The sequence below is a fragment of the Grammomys surdaster genome, unplaced genomic scaffold (assembly GCF_004785775.1).
Source record: "Grammomys surdaster isolate TR1022 unplaced genomic scaffold, NIH_TR_1.0 135, whole genome shotgun sequence".
In the NCBI taxonomy this organism is placed as follows: domain Eukaryota; kingdom Metazoa; phylum Chordata; class Mammalia; order Rodentia; family Muridae; genus Grammomys; species Grammomys surdaster.
In genome coordinates, this window is record NW_021604593.1 from 4,920,645 (window position 1) to 4,932,524 (window position 11,880).

The 11,880-nt window shown below is 37.9% G+C and overlaps 1 protein-coding gene across 1 annotated transcript in view; it reads right to left on the reverse strand.

Moving 5' to 3' along the window:
• Map3k2 (mitogen-activated protein kinase kinase kinase 2) overlaps nucleotides 1–11,880 on the reverse strand; it is a 62,489-nt gene that overhangs the window by 11,885 nt on the left and 38,724 nt on the right. Inside the window, exons 6-12 of the mRNA XM_028762746.1 lie at nucleotides 9,390–9,503; nucleotides 8,574–8,661; nucleotides 5,468–5,598; nucleotides 4,289–4,368; nucleotides 3,046–3,113; nucleotides 2,807–2,899; nucleotides 642–848 (exon numbers count right to left, since the gene is read on the reverse strand). Of these exons, the coding sequence (XP_028618579.1) occupies nucleotides 642–848; nucleotides 2,807–2,899; nucleotides 3,046–3,113; nucleotides 4,289–4,368; nucleotides 5,468–5,598; nucleotides 8,574–8,661; nucleotides 9,390–9,503 (781 nt within the window). The remainder of the gene's footprint in view (nucleotides 1–641; nucleotides 849–2,806; nucleotides 2,900–3,045; nucleotides 3,114–4,288; nucleotides 4,369–5,467; nucleotides 5,599–8,573; nucleotides 8,662–9,389; nucleotides 9,504–11,880) is intronic.

Here is an 11,880-nt window from a genome sequence, read left to right on the forward strand (position 1 = left end):
AAGCCTAAGCCTAAGCCTAAGCCTAAGCCTAAGCCTAAGCCTAAGCCATAGCCATCCGGGAACTGAATTCAACATCTCTAGTCCTGTTTGTCATCTTCTATGAGGTATGCATGTCCTCTCTACCTCCTACTATGTCTTCTTTACCAATGCTTCCACCACCATGGTACTCTGCCTCAGCACAACAGAGGCAAGGACCACAGACTAAAATCTTGAGCCAAAATAAATCTTTCCCTTAAGCTGTTTTGGTAAGATATTGAATCAGTAATAAACACACACAGCTAGTAAATCTCTACACATATTTATGATCTAGGTTGAATACTATACTGTAATTTTTTTCTCCACAAACCAATCTTCTCATTAGGCTATCTCTTACAAGTCTCATACAAAGCCTCAGTGCTTAACAGACATCTAGAACAGAATTGATGAGAACAATTAGTAACAATTTTCCTAAAAAAAAGTGAAGAAAAATTAGCTAAGCTAGTTTAGCAGTAAAACACACTTACACCTGATAGTATAGCCACCTTTTAAAACATATTACTCTCTCTTACGAAGAGTTTGTTTTTCCCTGAGTTCTGACTTGCCATTTATTCCTGTTAACACAAAACTATGCAAAGTTTCTGCTATACATTTCTATTACTTACAACGGCTAGGTGGACTGATATCTGTGACAGTCAAAGTAGGATTGTCTATGTCACTCCCCCGTCTTCTTATTCGACTGTCGTCATACTCTGGGGTAAAGATACTGCTTCCACTACTAGTGCTTAAGGAGTGATCAGTAGGACTGAAACTCACAGGAGACCGGAAACTAGTACCCTGGGTCCTTCTAGCTCTTGGAAAAGTCTTCCGACCTAAAAAGTGAAAACAGAATTAACTTACTCCTTATATTAAGTGTAATAGACTACACTTTTAAGACTTGAACAGCTATAGTATAGGAAATAAGACTCTGCCCTGCAAATATAGGCTGAAATAACAATGATTATGTGTGTGAAGGTGGTAGTGGATACAAATTAGAGTACTCTGTTACAGGAAAGTGCACATACACTCATGTGCACATGAAAAACAGAAGAAAAAACAAACCTTCACTTCCACAGAAAAAACATTTTCATTTCCACTAATGGCTTTAAAATAAACATAAAACCAAATTAGAAAGTTACAGGTAGCAGAGAGATACTCTCTGTTTTGGTTGTTCTTGTTTTGTCAACTTGACACAAGCTAAATTCATCTGGGAAGAGGCAATCTCAACTGAGGAACTACCTTCATCAGACTGACTTGTAAGCAAGACTGTGGAACACTTTCTTGACTAATAATGGATGTGGAAGGGTCCAGCTCACTGTGAGAGGTGCCACCCTGGGCAGATGATCTGAGCTATGTATAAAAGCTGGCTGAGCAGGCCAGGAGAGCAAGCCAGTAGGCAGCATTTTTCCATGGCTTATGCTTCAGTTCCTACCTTGACTTCTCTTCATGATGGACTGTAACCTGCTAGGTGAAATAAATCCTTTCATTCCCAAGTTATTTTGGTCATGATGTTTACCATAGTAGCATCCCAAGTTATTTTGGTCATGATGTTTATCATAGTAGCAGAGTGCAAACTAAGACACTGGCACATCCACATTTATCCACAACAGTAAAGAAATGGGATCCTGGTGGTTTGGGTAAGAATGCCCCCAATAGGCTTATATATTTGAAACCTGGGACCCCAGTTGATGCACAATTTGGGAAGTATAAGGAGGTGTGGCCCTGTGAAAGGGAGTGTGTCACTGGGCTTTCAGGTTTCCAATGTTCAAGCCAGGCCCAGTATCTCTCTTTCCTGCTGCCCTCTGATCCAGATGTAGACCTCTCAGCTATCTCTCCAGCACCATGTCTGCCATGCTTCTACAACCATAATGAACTGAACCTCTGAAACTCTAAGTTGGCCCCAATTAACTGTTTCCTTTAAGAGAGTTACCATAATCATGGTGTCTCTTCACAGCAATAGAACACATGTACACGTATGTGGAGATCAAAGTCAACACTGGGTATCTCCTTCAATCACTCTCGAGTTTTATTATCTATCTATCTATCTATCTATCTATTATCTATCTATTATCTATCTATCTATCTATTATCTATCTATGGCATAATCGTTTATTTATTTATTTGGTTTAAGACAGAGTATAACTATGTAATTCTGTAATTTTGTTTGGCGGGAACCCACTATGTAGACTAGGGTGCCCTCCCAAGTGCTAGGATTAAAGGCATGGGCCACGTGCCCAGCTGCCATCTTTATCTTTTGGCATACAACTTTTGGGTCTCTCATTGAACCTGACATTCATGATTCAGCTACACTGGCCAAGCTTCAAGGATCTACTTGTTCCACATCCTCTCCTCCAAGCTCAGGTAAGGGTTGCACATTGCTGTGCCCAGCTTTTATATGGGTTCTGAGGATCAGAATTCAGGTTCCTGTACTAAAGGACTTTACACTTTACTGAGTTACCAGTCAGTTACCAGAAAAAAGGATTGTTGTCTTATTTACTGTTTTGTTTGAAACCTTATAGCTAGCTGTCTTGATACTCACTATGTAGACCAGGCTGGCCCTGAACTCTTAAAGATCTGCCTGACTCTGCCTCCTGAGACTAAAGGTATGTACTACCTACCATTCTTGGCAAAGGTTTTTCTTTTTCTTCTTTCTTTAACCAGAAAATTAAGTGACTCAAGAACAAATTATTTGGTTATAAAAAATGAGGTTTTTTTAAATGTATGCTCATTTTTGTAATGTTTGCTTAATGTTAATCTGTTCTTATAGTCTGATTGTAAGTTCAAAACTTACCGTCATTATACTCTTGATGATGGTATGAAACGTGATACCTTCTTGGATATGTTCCTCCTTTCCCAAATTTCTCAAAAATGGGGTTATCATAGTCTGTTAAGTCATAAAAACAGTATCATTAAAAGTCAAATCTTTTTAATAATGAAAAGCATAGTATCATTTTTAATTTTTTAAAAAAATTTCCCCTCCTAGCCAAACCATGACATAAACATTCAAGCACATTGAATTTATAGTCTAACCTGAAAACTCCTGATGATTATCTGGGTAGCTCTGTGCCCTAGGCATCCGAGATTTGGGGTAGCTTTCTCTATAAATAGAAAATGTAAAATTAAATTGAAGGAGGGTATGGAATAAAACAAAAAATATTTTTAAGTAATATCTGTATTTCTACATGTGTTCTCGTGTGTGCACGCGCGTGTGTGTGTGTGTGTGTGTGTAAAGAAGTTCACTTAAATATTAATATAAATTAATTTTTTTGTTTTGTTTTTGTTTTTAAGACAGTGTTTCTCTGTATAGCCCTGGCTGTCCTGGAACTCACTCTGTAGACCAGTCTGGCCTTGAACTCAGAAATCCGCCTGCCTCTGCCTCCCGAGTGCTAGGATTAAAGGCATGGGCCACCACTGACAGCATAACATAAATTTTTAAAAAGAAAAACTTCTTTTGAAACACTCATTTGGTACACACAGACAAAAGCCTAGCTTTTAAACTAGCTATTAAGTACAGGGGTAAGAATGATATATTTGGAAGTCTGGAGGTTTGAAGCACCTATACTTAGGTTCAATGTTGGAAAATCATTTTTTTCTGAAACTGTTTCTGAATCTATACTAAAGACATATAATTTTAACTTATCAAACATTAATGACAAATATTCAGGACAGTTCACTAAAAATTTTTTGCTGTTTTTATTTTAGGGGTGGGGCAGAGCAGTTTTTCCGAGGCACTGACAGGCAGGTGTGGATAAGAGGAAAGTATACATGAATTTCCAAATGTGTATCTATTTTGATAAAGAATCCCAGAGGAGACAAACAAGTGAAACATTTAATACTAATTCTGTGCTATAGGAAGACGGCAAACAGCAATTTCCTGAGAACAGCAGAGGGCGCCCTGACAATGAGTATTAGGCATACAGAATAAACAATTTTTTAAAAAATGAAATTTCCAAAACCAGTCATGAGAAGTTTTATAACATTTTCAAGAGCTGTCATAAAATAAACATATGTAAATTCTGTTTGCACTTGCTTCAAACACATTTTGGACAAGCAGAAATAGCATGAAAAAAACATAATCCAACAACTAATAAAGACACTGAACCCATGATGTAGATTTATTCACAATATAGAAAACTTTGCTTGCTGTCAGCGTAGACAATTATCAATGAACAACACTCTTCAAAATGTAGAATAAAAAATTATTGATAACTCCATATTCTATGTGTATGCATTTTTACCAATATGTACTAAAAAGCAGAACTATAATCATTACCCATCCAAAGGACTATCAAGTGATGGACAGCTTCCTGAGCCAGAATTTTCAGGGCTGCTTAAAGACAATGGATCCAGCATCTAGGAAAACAAAAAATCCACCATGACTCGGCCTGACAATAACCAAAAGTCTCAGCTCCTCCTGCACCATGCCTGCCTGGATGCCATGTTCCCGCCTTGATGATACTAGACTGAACCTCTAAAGCTGTAAGCCAGCCTCAATTAACTGTTATCCTTTGTATATTAAAAAAAAAAGTCTGAAACATGATGTAACATAAACTTCATACATTTAAACTATGTAATTCAATGGTTTCTAGCATATCAAGAAATGTATTGTGACTTTCCTCACAATTTTAGAATTATTTTAGACTCTTCAAAAGGAACAGTAACAAATAGCAGTTACTACCCAGAATTACTCATTTTTAAGCATCCTATATAAACAAGCTATGATTACAGAAATCTTTTGAGAGAAAATATACTTTTATACTTTTATAGTTTTTATACTTTTATAGTCAAGTAATTGAAGCCACAGTAATATTACTTACATAAAAGTGAGCAATGGCCCTCCCTATTCAATGGAGACAAACCATACAGTGCTTAGTGCTTAGAGACGGAAAATGCCATAGGACTGTGGGCACTTAGGCAACGGAAGGCTCTAACGGTGACTCCACAGAAACATTTAAGTACTAAAGACAGTTCACAAATCACACTTCATAAAGTACTTATAATTTTACTCTATCTTTAAAGTATTCATTAAGCCGGCAGTGTTGGCATATGCCCTCAATACCAGCACTCTAGTCTTCAAGGCCAATCTGATTTACAGCGCAAGTTCCTGGACAGTCAGTGCTACACAGAGAAACCCTGTCTCAAAAAACTTTAGATAGATAGATAGATAGATAGATAGATAGATAGATAGATAGATAATTTATTAAGAAATCTGAATCTTAATTTAAAAGATTATAAGCCAAATGCATCATAGATGACAAATAAAAAAACCCAGCTTGTTCTAGTATTTTTTGATATACCAATACAAAAAGGTATATATAAATTAATAGGCAGTTTATAATAACTTTTTGACTTAAGAAGATAGATTAGAGAAAACGTACACACACACACCATCCAGTCACCTGACCAGTGTATCTTAGCATCTAGAGAAAAATAGCATCCAGTTCTGGCTTACTTGGTCCATGCTCTCTGGAATGAACTCTCCTTCACTGTTGATGCTTGTGAATGACCCATTCCGGGCAATCTGGTGTAGTTCGTCTGGAATGTATCCCGGAGGAGGGGAACTTCTATCCCTATTAGGGGGACCTCAAAAAGAAAAATTATAAAGTTTTATCCTTGTCAGCAAGGAAATTAATTTTTGTTTCAATTAAATAGGTCTCATTTCTAACTACATAAAAAAAAATAACTTTAACAAATAAAATCCACTGTTTACAAAAGTTAATCAGAATATTCAGGTTTAGATCTTTTTAAAAACCTTTCTAAATTCACATTTTACAACCTCATTAGAATGTGTTAATTCATACTCAAGTTTTTCTGACTGTTGATAACCATATCATGGGCTGATAACACACTACAGAATCTTATGCCACAGCTTGTGAATTTCCAAAGACAAATTGTATCTGCCTATATTTAACATAATCTGTGACTGATATCTCCATATAGGAAAGGAATAAGGTCCCTGCAACCAAGGCACAGTTTAAGCCCCGGTACCATCTTAGTGTCTTTGGCAACTGGTCTGTTCTCACATCAATGAACACAATACTATACTACTTCTTGTAGAGAAAAGGCTGGCAGTCATTTAATTACCTTGTTCACGGGAAATGATACTTTACTAATCAAGTTGTTTGCTTTCCTTGCAGTGTTTTTTAAAGTAAACAAACATGTAAGTGTTGTTCTATTTAAGTTTAAATTTAAAAAAAAAAAAGAAGTAAGCACATGTAAAGGGGTCATCTGTTAGGTAGGGAGAAGAAGCAAGAGGCCTCATCTGCTGGCTGGAACGAGGTGTGTGCTAAGCTCCGAGCAGAGCTCATGGAGGCTCTCTAACACTTATAGCCACACTCATTACTGCATCCCTGATATTTTCATCTTTCTGCATACTTTTTTTTTAATTTTAGAGCAATATACTCAACTAAAAGGAGACTGAGAAAGAAGGGAGCTATAAAAGTTTCTTTATCCAATTACTTGACAACCCATACATGTTTCTTAATATTCATTTAATGGGCTTCTTAACACATTCATAGTAATTCTGCATAATTTTCAGGTTTTTTTTCTTATCCTGGCACCAAAGTCAAACAACAAAAATACTTACTAGTAGGTTAATATTAAGGAAATCAAAGGGCAATTTAACTAGTGCATGTAAGCTTTTCCTGTCTGACAACTGAAATGTAGTGAGTGTTTTACTTTACTTCCACAAAGAAAGATAGCAGCTGTGCCTCCAGTTTGAGAAGTGCCCTGGTTATGGCTTAACCCCATCGTCCAAAGGCAAGGGTAAAATTACTGGTCTCATACTGAGAGTGACAGTGCCAGAGTTTGAATTCTCATAACTCAAATATTCTCTCACTGTTGGTGGTGGTATTGTTTTGTTTTTGCTTTTGCTTTTAGTAATATCAAGTATATCTAAGTAAGGACAAGCCAGCTCTATTTGTGCATCATCTCTGTGGGTCATATCTCTAGTTTTCTGCAATACTCATGTGAGACAAAACACCTAAAAAAGAATGGCCATAAAACAGCTTCTTCTAACCTAGGCTCCTACACACTTGTAGCAAACATGCAGCTTGGCCTTCATGTGGACCTCTAACAATTGGAGCAGGAGCAGCCTCTGACTCTGTGGCCTGCCTCTGAATCCCCACACCCTAGCTGGGCTGCCTTGTCTGGCCTCAGTGGAAGAAGATGTGCTTAGTCTTGCTGCAGCAACATTATGTGCCGGGGGGGGGGGGGGGGGGGGGGGCTGGTACCCATAGGTGATTTCATTGGGAGGATAGGACAGGTAGGAGGGGTAGCAGCTTCTTCTAGAAAACAAAGAAAAACAACTGCTCTAGTTACTCACGTGCTAATTTCATCTTTTCATTGTCAGCAACCCTCTTCTTACTCCAGTCATTTCTAAATCTTCACCTGAGTGTCTTACTGTGTCCTGCTCTCGTTTTCTCTCCCCTCTTTACCTGTCTCTCTTCCTCTACTTCCTCTTCAAATGTATGCCTCGGTACAAGAACTCATGCGATCTGGAATGACTACATCCTCTGCCCTATCTGTTAAAAATAACTCTATCAACTGTTCTTTAAACAATGAAACATTTAGCCAGGCGGTGGTGGGCACACCTTTAATCCCAGCACTTGGGAGGCAGAGGCAGGCGGATTTCTGAGTTCGAGGCCAGCCTGGTCTACAGAGTGAGTTCCAGGACAGCCAGGGCTACACAGAGAAACCCTGAAAAACCAAAAAAAAAAAAAGAAACACTTTTATTTTGTCAATTTTTTTTTGTATTTTGAATGATACTTTAAGAATTTACTTTATAACTTTTATTTCTGGGCACGTGCAAGTCTACGTGTATTCATGGGCATGTGCATGTGCGTGGCAGAAGAGGCCAGAAGATAGTGCTGGATCCCCTACACTAAGAGTCATGGGTGGTTGTGAGCCACCAGACATTGGTTCTAGGAATCAGACTCCTCTGCAAAAAGAAGACACTCTTAATCACATCTCTCCAGCTCCTTGTCAATGGTTTTTTTTTTCCTTGACAACAAGCATGGAGGGTTCAGAACACTGTTAGCACAGGCTCAACAAGGCTACTTCACAATATATAGTACACATATCTTTACTTCATCAGAAGCTTAGGTATAAGGAATGCATTACTGATGATAAATACATTAGGATACTGAGAGAATAATAATAAAACATGGTCTAGATATTCTTAGCCATTTTCATATTGACAGTGTATCCTGGAAACACCTAAAATCCTAGGGAACTTAGAACAAGAGTCTAGCCTACTCATGTTACTGTCCTACAATTACTTCCTCCCTCTATTAAAATGACTAAAACTTCTTCAAGGTTCTACTTGAATTTTTGAATATTGAAATATTCTGTGTAGAAAAAAAAACTTTAAATTGGTTATTGCTAGTCCTATAATATGTGAAATTAATTTCTCAGGAACATTGGATAAGACAAAGTGACTAAAGTATGTAACTGCAGAGAGACTATTTTCAGGGATCTAGTTCATGTTACCACATAGTAAAAGATGAGAAGGCTTTGAGAAATCACTCGTTTCCTTATTCAGAACCTGCCTTTCTCACCTACTACAGATAGCCGCTTTTTCCTCTCTGCACCAAGTGGTGTATTACTCAAATCTTCTGGTGATGATGATGCTTCTAAATTAGTAGCCTAGAAGAGAAAAGGGCAATTAATGCTATTCTTCCCACTTGGGGCTTTCACCAGAATCATCCCCTTTCTAGAATACAGTCTAGCCATCCTCTATTCTTGTTGGGCCTTTTAAAATCTACTCTTACAAATTTTAATCTACCAAAATAGTGTCGCAAGCCTACTAACCCAACCACTTGGAAGATGAGAGCAGGAAGATCACTTGAGCACAGGAATAAGAAGGAAAGGAGAGAGGGAGGGAGGGAGGGAGAGAGGAAGGTAGGGAGGGAGGGTGGGTGGGAGGGAGGGAGGGTAGGTGGGAGGGTGGGAGGTTGGTTGAAGTTTTGAAACATTTCAAAACCAGTAAGAGAGCACATCAGGTGAGTGTGCTTGCTGCCAACCCTGATGACCCAAGTTCAAACCCTGAATCTAACATGTGAGATTGAGAAAACTAATCTTCATATATGTGCCTGTGGGCATGTGCACATGCTACCTCACACAAAATTAGTGTAAAAAATAAAAATACAAAACAGACATTTCAATTTTAATATAATTCTTCTCAAATTGCCAGTTTCTATCAGTTTCACATGTTTAATATATTATTTGTAATTCTAACTATATAGTTTTGAGGAGCAAAGATATTAAGATACAGCAATAAAAAATATAAATTTATAGTTTATAAATTAAAATTTAGGTATAACCCTGATTACAGTCTTATAATCTTCAGTGAGAAATACAACTCCAATTCATACCTGTGTACTCCCATTTATTACAAGTAATATCTTGAGACTCTTCATGTGAACGCTACGATCCAGCAGTTCCACAGCTTTGTCCAAGTCATCTTGGGTAGTTAATGGAATTACCAACTGAAGAAAAAGAGGAAGACTCATGCAGACATCACCCCAGGTCAGATTCCTCTATGAGCAGGGGACTACAGACCTCACCTTAGATTTTATGACTGCAGTGAGAGCCTACGGAGCTTACACATCTCTATTCTCTACTCCAGCATTCTGCTCTCTTTCAGCACCACTAAAAGCTCAGCATGAATAAAGAAGCAACATTTTTTTTGCCTTATTAATCATTACATTCTTCCAGTAAATATATCTAAAAATTAATTTTCTATGATTTTTTGTAACATTGGTAAATTAAGGTATATAGTAAATATTGTTAAATTAAGGTAAAGTAAGTATATTTATGCCTAAGAACATTAAAGGGCACACAGACAAATTATATAAAGTAAGCCACGACTTTTCATCTGCACAGATAAAATTCTTAATTATTTTTTTAGTAGTAACCACAGGTTTACAGTCTGCCTGGTGTGTTTACAAGTAACAAACCTTGAATATCAAGGACAGCTGCCACAGGAAGGTGTCATCGGCCACATACCTGCACTATGAGTTCACCTGTATTCATCTCTAGTCCTGGTAGTCTAGACCACTACACTCTAGAACACGTACGCTAAGTGAGTAACCATCTCAGGAAGTCCTCAATAGGAAATCTTTAGTTAGTCCTCCCTCTCATGGCTAAGATGTTATAAAGGACCAAACAACCAAGAGGTCTATGAAAAAAGTATGAGTCACATGAATTTATAAAAATCAAAATCTTTTCTTTTTTAAATAAAAACAACTCTTGCAGTCTAAGGAGACTGTCAATTATATAAAAGTATGCATCCTTTCACTGGAACAGAAACAGAGTAAAAACAAATGAACATATGCCACACTTATTAGCCTCCTCTAAGCATGTGAAACGTTTAAATGTAAAGTCTTCTTGGCTGGGAGTCCTCTGCAGCATAAGCCCCTGGGGATGAGGACCCCTCCAGCAGAGCACAGGAAAGAGCAGCCCTTGGCAAATGCTGTTCAGTACATAGCACAGGGGGAGCACTAGAGGTACACCTGACCCAGGACCTACTATGGTATGTAATCACACTCTGTAGTGTTGCATGAAAGCAATGTCTTTTTTTCTAAAGACTGACCAAAGTTCAAGGCCATTCTAGACTATGCAGTCAAGGTTAATGGCAAGATTCTGTCTCCAAAGTATAATACATTAATAAAAATAGAGAGATGAAAACCTGCTAACTGTACATACAAACCAGAATTATTTGACTTCTGTCTTATACTCTACTAACATTTGTCTACTCTAAAAGTTTATTTCCAGTTTCTATTTGCAGCTAATTTTGTGCGGGTACACATAGTCTTTGTCCCATTTCCTACTGCTGATAAAACACCCTGGGAGGGAGGAGGAAGGAGGGAAGGAGTAGATGAAGGAGTTGGAAGGTAGGGTAGCTTTGTTTCCCTGAAAATGTTAGGAAATAATGATTCAAGGTCAAGCTATTCACATGGGAAAAGATTCTAGGTAGGGGAGTGGGAAAATGAAGAAAGAAGAGAAGATGGCCACGAAAAGTCCATTATCCAGAGTTGTCCCGTTAAGACAGTTAGTCATCTACCCTCTATGTACTTCACTTGTGTCCATACTGCTAGAAAACCCCGAGAACCCCAGGCTGGCAGCTGAACACCCGGCTAGTATGTACATATGATAAAGTATCAAGAAAAGATTGGGTAAGAGACATGCTTATGCATATTTAAAACCCCAAATTTCTTGAAAAGTAAAATTTCAAGATACTGCTGGAGTACAGTACACATTACTCTGCTCAAGATCTTGTTTAAGATATAGATTTGTACTTATGAAAACATGTCCCTCTGCCTTCTTGGGATTCCTATCCAGGTCCTGCTGTGGCTGTTTGTAAGCTGGTGCAGGCAGAAGGGGCTGACATTGGTGCTGGTGTTACTGCATGCAGCCCCTGGAGCTCTGTCACAGAGCAATGAACTGTCTTTTAATTCAGCAGAAGTATTTTGTGTTGTATGTAAACAATCAGGCTGTGCTGCTTATAGTGAGGAATTAAAAGTGTCTTCCATGTTCAAAAGAGCATTTGCATCTCTGTGTTATTTTCAAGTATTTTATTTACACAGGGGGTTTCATGTGTTATCTTAGATCAAGTTTTACTGACTTCTCTTATCACTTCATCCCCACTGGTGTCCTTTCTATTAATACTGTTCTCAAGCTGTTCCATTTTCCATTCTTCCATTCAAACTCTTTATAGGGCTGGCTTTTCACACCAAAGTCTCAATTTGAATACTGCTTCAGTTGCTGGCTTCTCCTTAGTAACATAAAGAGGACACTCACTGATTTTTCTTTCTTCCTTCCTTCCTTCCTTCCTTCCTTCCTTCCTTCCTTCCTTCCTTCCTT